General features: G+C 36.7%; 1 protein-coding gene across 16 annotated transcripts in view; it reads left to right on the top strand.

The window, feature by feature from the left end:
• Nucleotides 1-23,399, top strand: part of bi (T-box transcription factor bifid) — a 208,954-nt gene that overhangs the window by 179,814 nt on the left and 5,741 nt on the right. For all 16 annotated transcript variants that reach the window (XM_073979495.1, XM_073979499.1, XM_073979503.1 and 13 more), the window contains 2 exons: nt 14,365-14,511; nt 14,735-14,811. In XM_073979495.1, coding sequence (XP_073835596.1) covers nt 14,365-14,511; nt 14,735-14,811 — 224 coding nt within the window. The remainder of the gene's footprint in view (nt 1-14,364; nt 14,512-14,734; nt 14,812-23,399) is intronic.

A 23,399-nucleotide genomic window follows, 5' to 3' on the forward strand; every position in this document is an offset into this window, starting at 1 on the left:
GATAACCACCGGGGATGACGACGACGATGATGACATATGAATATTTTTGCATAAAAAATACGATTTGGGGAAACATCATAACACAAAAATTGTTTCTCTTAAAGAAATTATCAAAAGCAGTAGCCACAGTTAGAATTATGTCTACGTTTCCAAAGTCCATTTCATGTTAGGAGTTTGGAAAAATTCCTTCATTTATCACTAGATCTTCTAAAGTTGCTGGGTGGTCTTCCTTGGGATTTATTTTCTATGGTCGAATTAGAAATTTCTCCAGAATTGCAGAAAAACACAAAAACACAATTATTTGTCACAAAAAAGATGAGAGTCAATTTCTTCTCATTTTTTTTTTTCAATAATTGAAATACAAGGAGAGTGAAACCATTTCCCAACAAAGAAATTATTTTCCACCTCTATCTACTTCCACACAGTAGATGCTTCGATCATAAGTCCTTTCCCTACTTTTGAGATCATTTTCTAGGTCCCTAAAACATTTGTTATGATCTTATATTGGCCATGGCCCCCTACAAACTCATTTAATACCCAGGTTACACTTAACCGGAATAACCCAGTGGGTTTGGGTTTCAAATGTCAATTCCATAGCGCAAACGTCAAAAAAATCCTAATGAAGAGGGTAAACCCGGCGAAAAACTCTAGTGTAACCGGTCTATAATACCCTCCACCATAATATGGAGGGTTTAATTAAATGTGTCATTCCGTTAGTAAGACATCGTAATATTCGTCGGAGACCCTATATTATATATTTTGATCCGCATTAAATTCTAAGTCGAAATAGCCATGTCTGTCTGTCCGTACGTCCGTCTGTTGAAATCAAGATGCAGGTCGCAATTTTTAAGATTCAGCTTTATAATTTTGTGTAGAAGTTTCTATTACTTATAGGATATTTGGTTTTGAAAATGAAATATATCGGTCCTCGTTTTGATATGTCCCCCATAGAACGGTACCTCCCGATTTTCGGTATTTTGAAGTTTGTGGCTTCAATATCCCATCGAAATGGCTGAAATTTTATAGTTAGTCTTCGTTGGGTACATAATAATTTCCATCTGAAATTTGACGGTATAGGCACACGCCTTCATATAGCCCCCATAGAACGGTACCTCAAGAATTTCGGTATTTTGACGTTAGTGGCCTCAATATCCTATCGAAATAGCTGAAATGTGGTATTTAGTCTTCGTCGGGGGTATTAAGCTTTCCACCTTAAACCTGTCGGTATAGGTCCACGTCTTCATATATCCCCCATAGAACGGTACCTCCCGATTTTCGATATTCTGTAGGTTCTGGCCTCAATATCCCACCGAAATGGCTGAAATTTGGTATTTAATGTTCGTTGGGGGTATAAATCTTTCCACCTTAAATATTTCGGTATAGGTGCATGTCTTCATATAGCTCCCATAGAATGGCACCTCCCGATATTCGGAATTTTCAAGGTTTCACCCCAAATATCCCACCGAAATGGCTGAAAATTTAGTCTTCATTGGGTGTATAAAACTTTCCAACAGAAATTTGTGGGTAAACAAAACAAAAACAAACATTGTTCCACAACATCCCATACGGGACAAGGGAGACTTCTCTCATATCAATGAGTGCACCCCGATTCATATTTAGCTCAATGATATGGGACCTACTGTTTATCGCCGAGTCCGAACGGCGTGTCTTAAGACACCACTTGTGGAGAAGTTTTTCAAGGCTGAAATACTCAGGAAATGTCGCCAACATTACTGAGGGGTATTTTGCCACCGTTGAAAAATGTTTGATGTTGCCTGGCCGGGGAATCGAACCCACAACCTTCTGCGTGCAAGGCGGGTGCATACCACGTTGGCACCCGAAATTTGTGGGTATAGGTCTTAATATAACCCCCATAGAGAGTAGTGGAGAGTATAAAAGGTTCGACCCGGCTGAACTTAGCGCCGTTCATACTGTGTTTATTCTTATAAAGACGTCGGCCGATTTCCTTCAACTTCTATTAAAATCTCTACTAAAAAGGACTTCTTCACCTCATTCATAAATTCTATGTACACACAAAAATAATGCATACATATTATGAATAGTATTCAAAATGTTTTGCCAATGTACAGATTCATGCATATTATGAACACTGTTTCTAAACCAAAAAATACTGCATTCTTCGGAGAAAGATTAAAGATTTTATTGAATTTTACATCCAACTTTTTTCATATTGGATATAAAAGAGAAGAAACTGATCGTAATGGGGAGGTGTGGAAAATAATGACTTGTGCAGAAACTCTTTGTTGTTGAAAAGGATTTTTCCTTCAACCTATTTTGACAACTTGACTACAAAGGACTTCTTCAAAAAGACACAGAAAGAACACAAAAAGCAATTCATACGTATAATGAATATCATTCATAATAGTGTTGCCAATGTTCATATTCATGCAAATAATGAACAATGTTTCTAAACCAAAAAAATACTGCATTCTTCTGAGAAATATTGAGGATATTGTTGAATTTTACTTGAGAAAAGTGAGAGGAAACAGAGTTTAGAGAGGAAGTATGCGAACAAAATACATGAATAATAAAACACTGTAAAAAATAAAGGATTTAAAAAATTATTTGAAAATTCCATTTCGTTGAACATATTATGCAATCATGAACTACTAATAGATGTTTCATGTAGTTATGCTATGCTTAATTATCCTGACATCTTTGTCAGTTTATGTACACTACTGTTCCTTTTAGACCATTTTACCTCACATTTTAAAATAATTATGACTTTCATTTTGTATGAAATGGCAAGTGCCTTTTTCTTTCATCTTACAAATCCCCCTGCATCCTTATGGAGGATTCTCCAACAGAAGAAATACATCACTCCCCTTTTGTGACCACATTTAATGTTAATTTCTTCATTACTGCCCCAAATTATCCTCATTTATGTTACAAATTCCTTTGGGCCAGGCTTTTTGGCTCATTTCAACCGACAGTAAAAATCTCTTGCCAACATGCCATGATGTCCATTTTAAGTATCAATTTGCCAATAAGTAACAAATTAGCAAATTAGCTCTTCTTTAAAAAATAATAAACTTCAAAATTATCTGTTAATTTGTGAAAGAAAAAAAATTATATAAAACATTCCTAAATTTAGATCAAAGCGAAAAGTAAATCTTCTTCGCTCCGGCTGACATGCAAACTGATTTCGGAATTTTATTGAAAATCGAAACGTAAAGAAATTGCGTGCCATTAAAATTAGTTCACTTGAAAAGAGAAAGAAATGAATTCATGCAGGAATAAACACAAAACTCCTCTCAATGGAAAATCAATCCAAAGAATTTATGGCTGTAATTTTGCTGATGCTAGTGCCACTAAGATGCTCTCTTACAACTGATGCCTTGTGAGGCTCATGTGTCGTGATGGGTGATGATTGGTGTTGCAGTCGGCTGGCTGGTGATGTTCTTGCTGCTGCCGCCGTTGAATCCTTGTGTGTTTTACAAGTAAATGACTTGATTAATCAATCGTCAAATGTCTTGTAAGGAACGTTGTTGGCTTTATCGTCAGTGCCAGAGTCTCCTTCTTGTCCATCGTGTGTCGCACACAGAAAACAATCACATTAACAATTTCATTTTAATGTATTTTGTTTTGTCCATTCCGTCACGCATCACAATAAACGTATAACATCTAGGCAGGGGGGCAAAGGGGAGGCAATAACATATGAGCTTACATTTTATAACAAAAGGACAGACAAATTTTTTTTGCAGGAAAAAATACAGTAGAAAACGTTTATGAGTGTGGATAAAGACACACATCTTCTCAGCTATGTAATTGAACAACAGCATCCTCAACATCATTATGAACATCCACATCATCATCATCATCATTATGAACATACTCCTGAAATTGTCTGTTGTTGTAACAACACTTGCCAGCTTGTTGTACAACTTTGCCGAAAATGGTTGCAAACAATTTTGCGAGAATTCCTGCTGTTTAAGTTCAACGAAGTTGTTGTAGTTTTGTTGTTTTTGTACTGCACGGCTGCTGGCTCCACTGAACTAAACTGTCTGAACTGAACTGAATCGAAGTGACAGTAACGGACAAATTTTCCTCTATCGACCCAAATACGGTAACGGTTCATCCAACACAATTGTTCGCCTCCAATAATTGTCTGTTAACGCGTTTCGCGTAGTGTGTTGATTACTTTTGCACACGCTTGATGGACGAGCGTGTAAACTCACAGTTGCAATACCATATTGAATGTTGGACGTTGTGTTGGTCTTCGTCTTCTTCTTCTCATGAAGCTACTTTAACTGACTTGGTTGGCACTACTGCATCATTGTTAAAATATTGTCACATAATTGGCTGCTGTTGATCGATTACTTTTTGTTTTACCAGCCAGGCAAGCCAGGAGAAGAAGGCATCATCAGACATTTGTGGGGTTTATGTGGGGAAAATACAGTGGTTTCCAGGATCACCCATGAAACCATATTTTCTTGCCAAGAATTTCTGGTGTTTTAAAGAATTCGGAAAGTTAGAATTACCCTGGATGATTCATTACTCTTTATTCCACAAAGGTAGGGCAGAACCAGGTCTATCCTCCTAGTTATCTCCTAATAATATATTTAATTTTTCATTGTGACATGGACAATCTAGTTCCCAAAGCATCGATCTTTCTAGTTTCCTTTTGCAAAAGGAACTAGTTTCTTAATATAGTTCCTTGGAACTAGTTCGTTCCGGAACTATTCCGACAAGGAACTATTGGAACTATATCCGGCTCTTGCATTTATATAGTTCCTTTAGTTCATATAGTTCCAGTCGTGCATATAATTCCTTTCATTTGTATAGGTAGTTGATTTTCTTCCTTTAATTTCACACTCACTTCGATCTTTCTCGTTCGGTTCGCACATCATTCAGATGCGGTCACTTTGTAAACTAAACGTAAATCACATCCTCGTTACATCGCTGCAATTTATTTATTTGTGTGTAAATTAATCCACCATAACATGAAAAGAAAAAGAATGAGAAAAATTTGTTAAATTACTTCACTCTCGGAACTATTTGGAACGAAGGAAATAAAAAGAACGACGTAAGAGAAAATTGAAATATATATGGTCACGGAACTATTTGGAACGAAGGAAACAGAAAGAACGATGAAAGAGAAAGATTCATTGAACTATATCGCTCTCGGAACCATTTGGAACTGAACTAGTTCCTTTTGGGAAAAGGAACTAGACGGATGGATCCACTCCAGGAACTAGATTGCCCAACTCTAGTTCCAAATGGTTCCGAAACCGATATAGTTCAAAAAATTTCTTCTTTCAAATGAAGAAAGACCTCTATGTGTCTCTTCTAACATATTCAGTGGCAAATACGCCAATCTCTTGGGAGGGCGTCATATATTAAGGTCGCCCTTAAACTTCGTTTGACAAAAAATCGACCTGCCATGCCATTTTGGATCAATTCCATTCAAAATCGATGGATCTCTGCAGCTTAATCCTCGCTGTCAAGACTAATAGTCTTACAAGTTATTCTATGTTCTTATGGTCTGATTAAAGAGTTCTTACCCTAACTTGACCTTCGATATCTCACAACCCTTCATCTCTATTCAACACCTATGATCACTTTTCATTTGACTTGAATGAAACTTTGAAGATATTTTCACTTTTTATGCTCCTTTGGATCATTTACATTCGAAATTTAGAACTCGACAAATGTCCACAGGGAAAATCACAGGATACTGGCTACTCCAACAGATTTTAAATAATTTTACACGATCTAATTATCTCTGGAGTAGATAATTATCCCATCCTCTTCTATCTTCTTTCAAAACCACTGTTCTCAGACCGCCAATTGATGTGATTGCTGTGTGTCACTTATTGTCTTTTGTTTTTGGTCTGATGAATCAAGTAATTTTGTCATCATTCCGGCACAACTGATCGACAATGCTTGCATATAAATATCTTAACGGCTGTAGTAGTTGTGCTTCAGCGGACGAGCACAGAGGCAAACTTAATGTCATAAATTAAATCCTCTGCCAACAAAGCCAAAGAAAGAAGCTCAGCAGGAGTTAATGATAGTTGCCAATATGGGTGACAATTTAATTGGAGTATTGACAACCCACCTCTTTGCCCCACAAAGAGAAGAGGACTTACCTTGTGTCAAAGCTAGCCTCTTAAAGAATAACAAATTATGCAAAATTTTGAAACTTCCTCAGTTCTGCGATTTGTATCTCAACCTTCTTACACTTGTAGAGCCAAAGAATTAGTAGGAAACATCATAAATCACTAAACAAATTAGGGACCCGCCAGCTATTTACTTTGTTAACAACACTTCTTATTCTTCTTCTTGTTGTTTGAGGTTGAGGCCATACGGAAAAGAAAAACAAAAAGTTCAGCCTGGCGCCACAGAGTTCAATCAATTATTTATAAATGCTCCAAAATGTTTAAACACACAAGCAAAGAAGCTTTTGGCTACTTATGTGGCTGGTCACTGCCAAAAACTCTTGAAAGACGGTCGTTTGGCCAGCCAAAATCATCAACGGCACTTATGCTGCTGGTGCTGTTGAGGTGATGGCATTTCTTTCGCTTTTCTCTTTTTTTGGAGGATTTCACATGCGACGAGATATTACCCACAAACACGTAATCTCCCAATTAGGAGGCTGTAGTGGTTGCAATAACCAGCAGCAAGGTGTGTGCATGGAACTCTGCTGCTTCCATCCAAGCTACGTTTTCTTGTTTCGGGTCATACTTAAGTCTCACAAAACACACACAGGTTGTAGACATATCAATATATTAATTGTCTGAATTCGCCTTGTGAGATCCGCCACACAAAACCTAACTTTGCTGTTGGCCAGATTCTGGTATTGAGGAATTCAAATTTCACACGGTTATGCTGTGCTAAATCTTGTTTTTGTTTGTTTTATTTTTTCCTTAATAATGTCATCGTCTGCCTAGAACACACACGAAGCCAAAGGATACTAAACTCAACTCTTAATTAGTCTTCTGGCAGAGATAAGGAAAAGCTCTTTGCTCATCCATATAGCCGTCGGATTCGGATTTTTGTCATCAATTCACATATTTTGCTCTCAGTATGTCTGTCTGTCTCTTAGCTTATAAATGTCCACAAAAATGTTGAAATTTACAAAATGCCGCGACACGTAAGCGACTAAAAAACAATTAAATTGAATTGAAACCCCTAAAATCAGACCATAATTTGTTCGACTTAATCACTTTTTGGAAAACGACTGGGAAAATGAAATGCGATTGTGATGCGGCAGCAAAACAGTGGCCGGCTGGGACTATTGGGAAGGAAATAAGACAATTATTTTGTAAAGGGATATTAGATCTTCAGGACATTAATTCTTCAATTCACTTCTTTTTGGAAAAAAGCTTTCTTTATGGACTGCTTCCACCAAATTCAATTGTGATCATAACTACCCCATCAAAGCTTCTATGGAGCAATCGAACAATTATAATGAAATTTTTTAATGGAAATCTAATATTCTTGTTCCTATTGGAAGATGAATCATTCAATTTTCCGTTAACACGTCCTCCTAAAATCCCGACATTATTTATCTGATATGGGTAAATTCAATGTAGCAAAGCAGCGATCAACTTTTCCTAAATAATCCAACATTTTCTTAATTATTGATTTCTGTGACTTTCGCAATTTTTTTATTTTTAGTACAGATTCTAAAGAATCAAATGATACCAAGTTTTCATATTACACAGAAGGTTTTCATATTCTAATATCTTCAATGAATTCCATGTAATGCTATTTTGGGAATCAGTAGAATGAATCAAAGCAGCGATCAACTTTTCCTAAATAATCTACCACTTCCCGTATTATTGATTTCTGTGAGATTCGGCAATTCTTATTTATACTACGTCTTCTACAGAATCAAATGAGACCAAGTTTTCATATTTCTCAGAAGGTTTTCATATTCTAATACCTTCAACGAATTCCATGTTATTTTACTTTGGTAAGCAGGAGGTGAAGCAAAGCAGCGATCAGCTTTTCGTAAATTGCCTACAGTTTTCTTAATCATCAATTTTTATTACTTACGACAATTTTCATTTTTACTACGGATTCTAAAGAATCAAATCAGCTAAAGTTTTCGGATTTCACAGAAAGTTTTCATACTCTAATGCCTTCAACTAGTTCCATTTGGAAACCTATGGAAGTCCTTTAAATTGTGTGCCTAGTTATCGGTTTAATACTGAGTAAATGGAAGAGAGTATTATTTGAAGGGACAAACTCTTCTTAAAAGGTTTCCCATGATCAATTTATAATGGAAATCTAATAATCGAATTCCTATTGAATTCACTTTTCAAAATAAGTCCGCATAAAACAACGACATTAATTATCTTATATGCGGAAATTCAATGAAGGAAAGCAGCGAACAGCTTGTCGTAAATAGCCTACCGTTTCTTTAATTATTGATTTCTCTGACTTTCGGTAATTTTTATTTTTACTACGAATTCTAAAGAATCGAATGAGGCCAAGTTTTCGCATTTCACAAAAGGTTTTCACATTCTAATACCTTCAACGAATTCCATTTCGAAAGGTATGCAATTCCTTTAAATTGTATGCCTAATTATCGATTTTATACTGAGTAAATCAGAGAGAGCTATAATTTAAGGGGACAAACTCTTCACCGCAATGACAATTTAGTTGAATAAAGTAATAAATATATTGTTCCAATTGGGCATTAGTTCTAAATAAACATAAACTTCGTTACTCGCATACAATAGAGGAATGAAAGCAGCGCGTATCTTCCGTCTGTCAGTTTCTTTATTATTATATACTTATTTGACTTTTAGCAATTTGTTATTTTTTTTTTTTTAAGTGGATCCCAAACAATCAAACTGGACTATGTTTTCGCTTCACTAAAGGGATCTTCATATTTTATTTCTATTAACGAATTCGATGCAACATTTTTAGACATTTTCAATACTAAACATAAGTTTGCTTAGTATTTTATTTTTTTGGGAAACAGAGCTAACATTTACTGATTAAAGTAATTCAAGCCACAAAGTCCATCATTAAGACCTTAATGTTCTACAAACTTTGTCTGAATTAATGCCAAAAAAGTCTCATCGTACATTAGGGTATATTATTTAACTAAGAAAGCAGCGACAAGCCTCTTGCATACCACCTAACATTTTCCCTTTTCATCTAACTTAAGGTATTCTAATGGTTTTAAAATGTTAAGCGCATTCCAAAGAATCAAATGTCATCCACTTTTACGCTTTCATAGATTGTATTCATGACTTGTTGGTTGCCTGGAGTTCGAGTTCAAATTTTTCCATGTTGAATCCTAACATACACTTTTCAGAGATCTCTTGATTTTTATACCCTCCACCATAGGATGGGGGTATATTAAGTTTGTCACTACGTTTGTAACTACTCGAAATAATCATTGTAGACCACACAAAGTATATATATATTCTTGATCAGCGTGCAATTCTACATCGATATAGCCATGTCCGTCCGTCTGTCCGTCTGTCCGTCTGTGGAAATCACTCTAGCGTCCGAACGGATTGACGTAGGTTGATGAAATTTTGGGAAAATATGTTATTTTTACGTAGGACTTTTGGTATTGAAAGCGGGCTATGTAGGTCCACGCTTTCGTATAGCCCCCATACAAAATGACGCGTGACGCGTCGTCGTTTTAAGGAATTTTTAAGATATTTGGCCCATTTTACCACCGAATTGGTTGTAATTTGGTACTTTGTGTCTCCAGAGGCCAAAAAATATTCCTACCAAAGTTGGGTTATATAGGTCCACGTTTTGGTATAGCCCCCATATAAGGCCCCATATAAAGTACGCGTCATTTTAATATATTTTGAATGTATTAGACCCATTTGACCACAGAATTGGTTGTAATTTGGTATTTTGTGTCTTCAGAGGCCAGAAAACATTCCTACCAAAGTTGGGTTATATAGGTCCACGTTTTGGTATAGCCCCCACATAAGGCCCCTTATAAAGTACGCGTCATTTGAATATATTTTGAATGTATTAGACCCATTTGACCGAAGAATGGGTTGTAACTTTGTATTTTGTGTTTCCAGAGGCTAAGAAACATTTCTACCATAAAATGTTTATATAGGTCCACGTGGATATATAGCCCCCCATAATACAATATCTCCCGATTTTCGATATTTTGAACGTTTTAGCCTCATTATCACACCGAGATGGCTGAAATTTGATATTTAGTCTTCTTTAGGCGTATAAAACTTTCCCCCAGAAATTTTTAGGTATAGGTCCACGCCATCGTATAGCCCCCGTAGAACGGTACCTTCCGCATTTCGGTATTTTGAAGGTTGTGGCCACATTAATCCACCGAAATAGCTGAAATTTGTGGTGGAGGGTATAAAAAGTTCGGCCCGACCGAACTTAACGCTTTTCTTACTTGTTAAGGCTTCAATGATTCTCCAATGAAAAAATTAGTCGCAAATTTAAAAATTGTATTCCATTTGTAGGATTTAGGATTAATTTTCGCTTAAAAAAACTCATCGATGAATTCCGAAATGGGTAATTAATGATCTGGGAGCTTACTAATGCTACTTTTTCTACTTTTTCCGAAGCAACAAATGGTACAACATGTATTTCTATTTCTTAGCGGATCCTCGAGATTCACAAAACTTACTTTTTCCTTCTTCTCGTTTGCAATGCCCGTTCCCTATATAGGATCTTACGGTACAAAATTTCCATCATCCTCTCATTGCAAAGAGAATCATGGAGCCCAAGATGATGGAGATTTGTACCTTAACATCCAATATAACATGGATTTTGAAATTCTAGTTGCCATTTGCGACAACATTACCTCTTAAACCTCTTCTTAGAATTTTAAGACCGTTATAATACCCTCAACCTTCACTGTATGCCACTGCAATGCCATGAAACACACCAAAAAAAATGTCGCAAAAAATCCATCCATTACATTTGCTCAGAGTAGAGACGACTTTGACTTCGATTCCCATCGATGATGACAACTTTTTACTAGCGTTTTAAAAATGGCGTCGCTTAATTATAAAACGCATCATGCTGTGTCATTTTTAACTAGCTGCCGTGGCTGTTCACAGGCTGGATGGCTTACTGGCTGGCTGAGTGGTGGACAATGTGTGTGGTCCCCGTACTTTTCTGCATAATAATCAACAACTGGAATTCATTCAATAAGCAGCAGCAACAATTCGTTGATTCTCTTAATTCGCAACCATTGCTTTGTTTTAGATTTTGTTGTTGCTGCTGTTGTGTTCCTTTTTTTCTGCCTTCGTTCAAAACTAAACTGTCTAGCCAGTTATGCGATTTATTCAACAAAGTCTAAAAACAGATTGAAAACTACTGGAGTTGCTGCTGCCAATGACGCTGAATGTGGTTGTCGTTTAAATGAAGTGATCGTTTAAATTGTTCGAACAGCCAGTGAATGTTGTTGTAATTGTTGCTGTTGTTGTTGTTATGGAACTACGGATTTGAATCCCAGGCAATTGGAATTGTTGAACAAAGATTTGATTTGTTACGTTTTATTTGGTTTGTGGAGGAACTTTAATCGTGCCGCCACTACCAACCAACACCACCATCAATGTAAGCTTAGCTTACAAAAATTATGGTAATTAAAAGGTGTTTCGGTTTTGGTCTGGGTTACCATTTCGAAAAATTAATTTGCCTACCAAGATTTTTGTGCAGAGTAGAAATAAAATGAAGAATAAATGAAGAAAATTTATGCCAAAATTGACAATGGTTCCCAAGAATACCCAAGTTAGTCAATGATTCTAACCATATTTATGCCGTAGAAGGAAAGAAGAGGTCCTTGGATATAGTTTAATAATTAAAAAATTTAAACATTCGTCACCTTCAGTCTAGGATATCCCATTTCATCTCTTCACTTAGACACACTTTACAACATTCTCTAGAAAGCGACGGTAGTCTTCTCGAAAATCCTCCATTATGTTCCGCCGTCATTAAAGTTTAGGGTTTTCAATCATTTCTACAGCTAAAGCAGATCCCAAAGAATCTTGGCATATCAAATATGCATAGATTTGAGTTGATTTTCTTTCTATAAGTCTTGTGAAGGATTCGATGTAAAATGTTGCCGAAAAATAAGAAAAATATCCTAAAATTGAAAATGGGTTCTAAGGAAATCTAAAGTTTGCCAAAGACAATGTCCATATTTATACCGTAGAAGGAAAATATGGCTCCTTGGATATATTGCAATATTCAACATATTCAAAGACCCATCAGCCTTAGTCTATGATATTCGATTTTAACTCCTAACATAAACAGGCTCTACAACACTCTCTAGAAAGCAGCGATAGTATTCTCGGAAATCCTCCATTATATTCTACAGCCATAATATTTTATGGTTATTATTGATGTTTTTAGATAAAGCGGATCCCAACGAAGCTTTGCATACCAAATATTCATAGTTTTGAGTTGATTTTCTTACCATAAGCCCTGTGATGAATTCAAGGTTAAACTCTGTGTCGAGGCTAAACTTTGAGTTTTTTTGGATTTGTTTGAAGAATACCATTATTTCTAATAACGTTAAGTCATAAACTAAAATGTTGTTTTTTTATCAGAAATTCATCAGCAGCCAGAGAAAGCAGATTTTTGTCTCAAAAGATCCTGTATCCAAAGACTGAAATCCTTTACTACCAACGTTAGATTCTTAAGAGGGAATCTGAATCGAAATAATGCGTTTTCACCCATACATATGGCAAACAAATATTTTGCATTGTTGAATTTTATGCATTTTACGAATTTTTATATTGAAAGCGGATTCCACAGAATCCTCGCATACTAAATTTTAAGTGCTCTATTCAGTTTTTCCGACCATAAGCCTTGCGATGAATTCAAGGTAACATTTCAATATGTTTTCAATTTAGATGAAGAATTTGGTCAGAATCAAAGGTGTAAAGTTGGGTTTTACAGATTTTTATATTGAAAGCGGGTGCCAAAGAATCCTCCCATGCCAAATTTTACGTGCAGTGATTAGATATTCTAACCAAAAGCGCTGCCATGAAAATCGAAATATTATTTCAAATTCATTGCAATTTCATTAAATAATTTGACCACTTTTAATAGGCGTAACTTTATGAATAAAGGCAATTAGTTAAGAGAAAAAATCATCAGTAGTAGAGAAATACAATTTCCATTTCCCCTAGATTCCGTGAAAGCCTTGCATACAAAAGTTAGAAACATAAGGATATTCTGAAGCAGCAAAATTGTGCAGCTTCACCTACGCATATAGACCAAAAATACTCAGAATACTTATAGATGAGTAGAGCCTTCAAAGAGTTTTTCACCGAAGGACATTAACAAGAGTGTCATATACCATTGACGACTTGAAGGCCATCTTCTGTTAAATAGTAGACCTTAGCATTAAATAACTCAGGACCTTCTGTGTAGGTCTTTTATTTGTTTAGTTTTCCGACCACTTTCCTGCGGCAACTCTGCTCATTTTAGTCAAATTCTGCTTGTTGTTATTTTTTTCGTGGGTTTGTTGTAATCAACTTGTTCTCTCTAAGCTCTACATGTGAGGTCCATTCATTTGGCGGTCTCCTATAATAACAGCAGCGTACAAAATTAACCACAAACTAAATTCATATTTATGATAGCGGCAGAAGAAGAGGAAGAAGTACAACAAAACCAAAATTTGTGTAGGGTAAACTATACAAAACAGCAACAACAACATCAGGGAGAAAAAATTGAAACGAAATAAATCTCAGAATTGAACGTTTGTGAAGTTGTAATCGAAGAGTTATGGGCATTATGAAAAACAAGTCAACGAACACGATTATTGTAGCAAAACTTTAGGCAAACTTGCCAATCGATAATGTGTAATGGCCATGTATTACTGCGGTGGACAGGGGTCCTGGGATGGGAGGGCTAAGCCATGGAGCCAAACATTAAGGCCACACACACTATCTCCTGAAAGCAGAGCTTGCAATTTGATTGTGGGTGGCCATTCTGTGGCAACTTTTTTCTTTTTTAAAAGACTTGCCAAACTATGGATGGATGGATAGGTGGATAGATGTGTATAACTATCCTGCACAATGGGTTTTGTTAAGATTTTTACATATTCTATTAATCCGTATAAAGTTCTCAATAGTCTGGGAGACAGTTGTTAGCCATTGTACCCCGACATGTTTTATTCCAGTTTGATCAGAGTCCACAAGAACGCCACCACAAGTACCAAATCAAAATCATTCAACCAACCAATCAACAATGTATGGATGTACTCGTATGGCTGGCATGTTGGTTACACTGGTTGCCACATAGATCCCTTGCATTTGCGATTGTTGTTGTTGTTATTTTGATGCGGATGATGACACAAACGTAGCATTGCCTTGAATGTTAAACTAAAAACAAACTCTTCTTTCTTCTATTTTTCATTTACAGACGATACTCAATTCCATGCACAAATATCAACCCCGGTTTCATTTGGTGCGAGCCAACGACATTATAAAACTACCATACTCCACGTTCAGGACGTACGTTTTCAAGGAGACGGAATTCATAGCTGTGACTGCATATCAAAATGAAAAGGTATGTTGGGGGAGAGCGAGAACTCCCATTCTTCAAAACAAACAAAAAAAATCAATGATGATGATGATATTCTCTACACGTCCTGTACACTGCCAAGGAGCATGAGGACACCCTTTTTATTGAATGTGACAAACTAACGTTATTTTTGTAATTTCTTTGTTTTTTTTCTCCCTGTGTTTCTTGCTGTTGCTGCACCTACCACCTACTCTTGTCTGAAATGCAGATAACCCAATTGAAAATTGACAACAATCCCTTTGCCAAAGGTTTTCGCGATACCGGCGCCGGAAAGAGGGAAAAGAAGTGAGTATCACTAGAGTTTAATCTGAAAAATACAATTTATTAAAATACAAAATTTCGGAATTTATAGTGTTTGAAAAATGTTCTTGATTTTTAATTGAAGTGTTAAAAAAATTGGTATTTAAAACATTTGAGATATAAAGGAAAGTAGAAACTACTTGACCATTTACAAAGAGGGTACCATTCTTCTGCTTTCCCTTAAAGTCTCGGTCGGGATTGAACTTCCCCTCAACACTCTCTGTCTCCCTGTACTAGGGATAGGTAATGGAAAGCAATAATCGATTTTTCCACTATTCGATTATGGTCTAAATCTAAAAATGCGATTTTTCGGTTATGCGATTATTTTAGTTGTCTTAAAACTCGACTTTCGACTTTTTCATAACCGCAGAAAATCGATTATAATCGACTATTCGTCGATTTTCGAGTTTTCTTTTGATACTGTAAAATTGCCAAAAGTGTAAAACCGCCAAGTCCACAATCTATGGTCAAACTCGAAAATCGATCACAAGATAATCGTTTATGCGATTTTCCTTTCAGACAAAAGTCGACTACGATTTTCAAATTTTTGACTGCAAAAAATCGATTAATCGATTAACCGAAAGTTGATTTACTTGTCCCTACCCTGTACTATTTGCCCATAGAATACATGCCCATATCATTACCTTCGACCATAGATGCCAAGAGACACACAACTTCTCTCTAAAGCTACCACCACCTTCTACTAACCAAAACACCAACAAACAAGCATGTCAATTAAATGCTTCATCGAAATCTTAGACTAATCACATATTTTCTTCATCAAGTTCCATTCATTTCACTAAGCTTCTTCTCTGCTTCTGCCAAGTGTGTTAAAACTCATGTTATCAGAAAATCCCATGCAAATTTACCCACAAAAAAAGACAAATGAGCCAAGTCTAACACCACCACACCATCATGGACAGCAAACACAGTAATTTGTTGTCATTGTTGTTGCTGTTGTGAAATCCAAAATCTGCTAAGAATTCAATTGATTGATTGATTTTAATTTCCGTTTCTAATAGAATTGATTTCCTTTAGAACGTGTGGCAGACGGGGTACAACAAATAAAGACCAAAAGCCATCACCCAACCATCATCACCATCATCATGTGTGGATGGATTACAAACAGGACATAGATCAAGAGAATCAATGGATTTAAGGGGAGGGGTGGGGAAGAACAGATTGCCATACAAACGCTTTAACGGAAATCCGATACGTTTGCAAATCTCTAAAGCATACGCTATCGGTCATTTAAAAAAGCCAGCATTTAGTTTGTTTTTCCTTTGCCCAAAAGCTTTACTGGAGAGTTGTTGGTGTTTGAGGCAAAGTTAGGGGTGGTTAGTTCAAACACAAATCAAGTTTAGACCAAAAATCACAGCAGTTGCGGGTATACATATGAGGACGACCAGGCAGCCAAGTCTGCCTTAGTGTTGATGCCTTATAAATTTTGCCAGAGTCATTGTTTTGATTGTAACTTGGTTAGCATGGAAGACGACAAAGGCGACTAGTACTCCAATGTCTTTCTAAAGGATGATGAATTGCATTTTGGAAACAGTTGATTTCTCAGTTCGTAATTTTCATTTTTGACAAAGACATGCCTGACAATGTCTCAAATACAACAACTTTATTAACTGACTGATTTTTGGCGTTTTTAGTTATAGTTCCTACGCTGTGTCTTTGACACCAAGCGAACCATGGGTTGGTTGTGGGTTGGCAGGGTTTTGATGTTTTCCGAAGTCAACTGTTAACTAACATGAATTTCACAAATTTTTCTACCAGTTTTTGGCACTAATGTTAATTTTCACTGGGCCGAGTCTTGAGGTTTTTTTTTTGCTGCGAAAAATATGTCAAATGTTGCCTTAACTGTCAAAGATAAAGATAGAAACAGACACACGCAAGGGCAGTACCAAACATAGACACCATGACTTGACTTAACATGATGACTGACATGCCATAGAGTGTGTGGTTGGCATCTTCATTTTCCCTTTACATGAGGATGATGATGAGTGTAACGCTTAGACAAGATAGTAGCATAGAAATCATGGTCTTTGTCGTTTTGTTTTTTTGGCAAACACCAACAACAACTGGAAAAAGCTGGGAGCAAATATTTTGTGACTACTGTGTGACACATCATGTCACAGTCAGTTGTTGTCGCAAACAACAAAAAAACAACATTTTTAGGGTTGTAGTTTTTTCCATGGCAAATGTAGCCACAGTCACCACAAACACTCCCACCGAGAGGGGGTCATTGCACACACAATTTTTTTACTGAAATGAAGAGAAATGCAAACATTTTTGGTGGACTTATGTCCAAATCTAGATTTACAAGAGAGATCCGACTTGTTACCGACATGTCTGACGGAAATCTGACATATAACAATTTGAACCTACAACTGGAATTTGTATGCCGTTTTGATACCTCAAAAAGCATAACATATAATGATCATAATTCCTTACGATGTTGGTCGGAACATTTAAATGGATGTTGACCGAATATTTATCGAAGACAACAATGATCAGCCTGGAACAAAAAAAAACGCACATATTTTCTCAATGAAATGACCCTGTTACCACTACAAATGCAAAAGCTACACTGATCTATGATTATTAAAAATCCGAATGGACGTTTTAGAAATTCAAACTGATAAATTTTTCCGCGACATAAGAAACATATTTAGAAATTTCTTTATTAGTTGGCAGACTATTCTGATGTATTTTGCCGACATGTTCCGAATTTCGACCGAATTGACTTTTACTCTAGATTCCTTGAGAACTTTGTAATATATATCAAGCTTTTTGTAGAAAATTAACTTATGTTGAAACTGAGGTATGGGGTATTGTAACTCGCGATCAGTTTTACTATACCATAACTTTTGACCGCATTTCGGCAAAATAAACTGTTTTAGCCCGATTCACCGAGGGGTTTCTTAAAATAATAATTTGAGCGGAAGCTGTGGTCGTACTAATGTAAAAAAATCGAAAAAAAAACGTTGAAATAAACGAGTTTCATTATGTTATTTTCCAATTAGTGGTTTTACAACACAATGTAGAGCTTAATGCTCAAAGGAGAAGTTAAAGAGCACACTTCAGAGTTGAAATTTCTAATGTATGATTTTTTAATATATCCACTGTATCTACCTCAAACGGATGCTGACATTTTGAAACCAGAAAAATGGGGTTTTTTGAATTTTTGCTCTAATCGGGACGCGCAGCTGGATTTCCCTAAAAGCTTATTATTGGATTGTAGTACTCGCGATTTCGCATTTTTTAATGTATAACATGAGGGTGTAGCCCTCACAGGATCACAGTAATCTGCGCCTAAACACGAAATTTTTGTGCGTAAATTTTTCTCAAAAACCTATTTTTTTGGTTTAAAATTTACAAACGTCATTCGATTTCCGTGGAAACCCGCGTAAATTTAGTTTTTTTACGTTCTGAATCTAACAAGCCACGACGTGTAAAAATCCACCCACTAGATCGGCGGATATGATACCCCTCAAATTTCGAAAATTTGCAAAAAATTATTTTGAAAATATCGCATATTAAAACGCGTTTTTGATGTGTCAGTTCTACTTAAATAAACAGATCGATACGCGTGTTTAAACTGCGCGAAAACAGATATTTCAAAACTATCGCTGATCCAGAGATATAATAGATTTTTTCTAAAAATTGAGTGCCATGCAACATCCACGGTTCTTGATGGATCGCATTGAAACGGTATAGAAGGATGTATTTTTTAATGGTGATTATTGAAATCGGATGCGCGTAAAATGTAAATGAACTTCGCGGAAATTATGACCATTTTACTGTATTTTGCACCCTTAAATGCAGCAGATGCTACATCGTGGCCGCCAAATAGAATTTGACAAACTGTACATCAAATAAAAGGGATTGATTCCCTGTGTTGGAAAATCGGATGCGCATCATGTCATTTTCATAATTACGCGGTTTATATGCGTCTCAAATGTTGTAATATTCAATATAACATTATTGTAACGTTATGCCACAATTGAAATTCCTTGTGATTTAATATAAGGTTCTAATAATATTATCCAATAGGAAAACTATAAGCGAAAAATTTGTTACAATGGAATATCATCATTATTGCGTAAAATTTTGACGAAAATGCCGAAGAACTCAAAAATTGTTTCTCCAACTTTTCCTATAAAACCATAAAAAAATAAAATTAGAATAATATGATTTTAATTTTTTCGTAATTTTTTCTTCGTATTTTTGCAAATAACATGTATACTATAGCTCCAACCTTCACAACTTAGGTTTCATTTTATTCCTCAAAATGTCTGGATGCTGTTATAATTTTTTTATATATTTTTCGTAACTATGAGCGCTATTTTTTCAAAAATATGTTTGTAAATACGTGAAATTTTTTAACAAATTTGATTTTTCGCGAATCCATTGAGACTTTGCGATTATTTTTTGCATCATCGCAAAGGGTACGAATTCAGTTAACGATAATAGGATACAACAGCTAACCATATTAAGCCGCGATTTTTTTAGAATTTTTTCTTATTATCATTATTAAAACGGTCATATCTTTTGCGCGCAACGATCAAAGTTAGTAACGAAAACAGATTTGGAATGCTGATTTTTTTCTTAATCTACGTACCAAAAATCATTGATGTAGTATCAAAAATTTTTTTTGATTTTTTTGAAATGGAAAAGACAATTTGAGGCATTTTTCCTGATATACGAAAGTAGCGACACAAGGGCCTATTCTTTTTCTGCAAAAGATTAACAAGTTTGACTTATAGTTCGTGATTCTTTCCGATTACAGTCAGATCACTAGAGTGGCGTAGTTCCGGAACGTACTAGTTCAAAGAACTACTTCTGACAAGGATCTATTAGAACTAACGATAATCTTTTATGTATCTCAACGAAAAATAAAGATAAACTATATCGACGTAGGGGATGGAAGATACCAAGGAACAGTCCTGACCGGTTTTAACATGGCAAAGCCCAGGATTTATATTGGTCCCTCTTTCATCTCAAGTGGACACTGACCTCCCCGTGGTGTCACTTGGGGAACTGCCTTTAACACTCGTTAAAGGTAGTGAGCTAACATGTGCCGCGCGTTCACCCATAAGGACGTTAAAAACTTGGGTTTGGGCGTCGGGTTAGTAACCCTCCCCTAGAAAAAACAATCTACTATGAAAAAACGAAAGAAAAGAAAAACACCCTCTAAAGTTGACGAACCCCGCAAACGTTTTAAGGGCCATGATCTGCGAATCTGCACCTGGAATGTTCGCACTCTTTATAGAGAAGGTGCAGTCTTCACATTGGCAGACGTACTTGAAAAGTACAAGGCCGACATTACTATCATACAGGAAATACGATGGATTGGGAAACGCGTCACAACAACAGCTAAAGGTGACGCAGATGGAAAAGCGGGAGTGTAAAAAAATCGAGATGTACAGGAGCCAGAATGAAGTCCGAAAATTCTACCAAAGAGTCAAGCATCAAACTGATGGCTTTGGCACGGGCACATCCTCCTGTAGAAACCAGCAAGGAAATTTGGTAACTGATACAGATAGTGTATTCAGGATATGGAAAGAATATTTTGCAAAACAGTTAGTATCCAATAGCAGCGAAGACGACGAAGATACCACAGTCCCAATCCCAGAAAATGGTACTGAATGTATACCGCCCAGCCAAGATGAGGTAAAGACAGCAATAAATCGACTGAATAATAATAAGGCAGCAGGAGCCGATGGCTTGCCAACCGGAGGCGACACGCTGATAAGGTGTATTCATCAGCTAGTTAGCACCATCTGGCAGGAAGAACGAGTACCCGACGATTGGAACCTGAGTATCCTGTGCCCCGTCCACAAGAAGAGAGATAAGACTGTAAGCTCTAACTATAGGGGCATAAGTCTACTCCCTATTGCCTACAAGATCGTGTCAGGGATATTGTGCGAACGACTAAAGCCCATGGTCAACGAGATAATTGGACCATACCAATGCGGCTTTAGACCTGGCAAGTCCACCATTGACCAGATATTTACCCTGCGGCAAATCTTGGAGAAGACCCAAGAGATGTGGATCGACACCTACCACCTTTTTGTCGATTATAAAGCAGCCTTCGACAGCCCGCTGCGTTCAAAGGTATTCCAAGCCATGTCTGAATTCGGTATCCCCGCAGAGCTCATCCGGCTGTGTAAAATGACTTTGACTGGCACGAGGTCCTCAGTTAAAATAGCAAAGAACCTCTCCGAAGAGTTTGTTACCAAAAGAGGTTTCAGACAAGGAGACAGCCTTTCGTGTGATCTCTTCAACGAGAGGCAAACGTCAAAAGAAGTGGCTTACTTGCTTATGCTGATGATATAGACATCATGGGCCGATCAGTAAAAGAAGTAACTGATACCTTTATGAAGGTCGAAGGAGAATCTGCTAAAGTGGGTCTGGCGGTAAACGGTGAGAAGACCAAGTTGATGGTGTCGACGCGCAATGCGTCCATTGAGCTCGGACCGACTGTGGAAGTTGGTTCCTATAATATTGAGGTAGTAAAAGACTTCGTCTACCTCGGCACCTCCGTAAACACAACAAACGACATCAGTTGTGAAATAAAACGAAGAATTGTATTGGCCAACAGATGCTACTTTGGTTTAAGTAAGCAGTTAAAAACAAAACCACATCTCGTCAAACAAAAATAACGCTCTACAAAACCCTGATACTACCCGTGCTGATGTATGGCTCCGAAGCCTGGGTACTTGCGCAAGCAGACATGGCAGTGCTTGGTGTGATTGAGTAAAAAATTCTTCGAAAGATCTACGGACCAATCTGCGTTGACGGTGAATATCGACGTCGTATCTGCTATACAACGACATCAATATTGTTAAACGTATCGAGATGCAGCGATTGCGTTGGCTAGACCATATCATAAGAATGAGCGATGATGAACTCGCTAAAAAGGCGTATAAATACGGACCGCTTGGCGGTGCACGCAGATTTGGCAGGCCAAGAAATAGATGGCGCAAACAAGTGGATGATGAGATGAAAAGGCGCGGTATTCCAGAGTACGAAGCAACAAATAGAGAGAAATTTAGATATCTTCTTAGTTCGGCCTATAGAACAAATGTTCTGTAATGGGCCAGCTAAGTAAGTAAGTATATCGAAAAGAAAGAAAACGATTCATTGTACTATAATGACATCGGAACTACTTGCAACAAAGGAACTACTTTCTTTTGAGAAAAGGAACTAATATCCATTCAGTGAACTAGATTGTGCAACTCTACAGACTGCCGACAACATATTATTTACAGCGCATTTGGGCTACATTTAATTGAATTGATTCATTTTGCTAGAGCTGTGTAATACATTTCCCAGAGCGGATCGATCTTTTTAGTTACTTTTCCCAAAAGGAACTAGTTCCTTAATATTGTTCCATAGTTCCGGGACCGATAGTTCAAAGAAGCTTTTTCTTTCATCGTTATGTTATTTCCATCGCTCCAATTAGTTGAGAGACCGAAATAGTTCAAAGAATCGTTCTCTTTCATGGTTGGGTGGATGAACTGACATAAAATTGAATAAATTGCAGCATCTGAATAATGAACCGAAGAAAAGACCGAAGTGTATGTGACATTAAAGGAAGGAGATAAACAATAGGAATGAAAGGAACAACAAAAAAGCACAACGTGATATCAATGCAAGAGCTGGATATAGTTCCACTAGTTCCTTGAACGGAATACTTCCTTGAACTAGTTCGTTCTGGAACTACACAATGCTTGGTTTACATTTACGAAATCCACTAGATTTCAACAGTCAATACCTTTGCAAAAACTCATCTGAAATCCATTGGATTTCATTTGGCGTTTAAGCAATGGACAGTTGAAATCGTGTGGATTTCGTAAATGTAAACCAAGCTCACGTCTACAGTTTTCAGCTATTTCTTGTCAATGGGACAATTTTTGTCTGTGGTTGCATACATTGTCTATATCTTTCTCTAACCTAATTCTTCCTAGATCCCATATCATTGGATTCGAAATAGAATTCAAAACTATTGGATTTGAGACTAAATGTCTCCTATCCCTTCTGAGATATTCTTGGGCATATTTATGTTAGCTTGGCTTAAATTAACGGTTATCTCTGCAACTTCTTTAATGAAGTCTGCAGAAAATATCCTTTCTATTTTTTCCCTACTTCCACCTTTCACTTTGCATTCCTTTCGACATATGTACATTGAGCATTGCCTGTTTTTGGGCTATTCAAACACTTCTTTCTATGTTATGCTGATATCTTTATTTCGGCCAGGCGTGTAATGAATGAAGTGAAGGTAAGAAAAAGGAAAAAAAAAATACCTTCCATGTAAATTTGTAGAAGTGTGTATGTATGTGTGTATAGTGTATATGTGATGATTGGCAGACCATCCATCCATCGTCAGCTAGTCAGAGTCATCATTGCCTTTAATTGAAAAAACCGAAGAGGCAAAAAAATTGTATAAAAAATTAATTCAAAACACGTTAGCGCAATTTTGTTTGCCACAAGGCTCTCGCTGGATAATGAAAGGCGAGCTAGGCTGTGAATTAAATAAAATAGCAAAAAAACAGCAACAACAA

This window comes from Musca autumnalis, unplaced genomic scaffold (assembly GCF_047663935.1).
Source record: "Musca autumnalis isolate F117 unplaced genomic scaffold, ASM4766393v1 scaffold_3, whole genome shotgun sequence".
NCBI classification, from domain to species: domain Eukaryota; kingdom Metazoa; phylum Arthropoda; class Insecta; order Diptera; family Muscidae; genus Musca; species Musca autumnalis.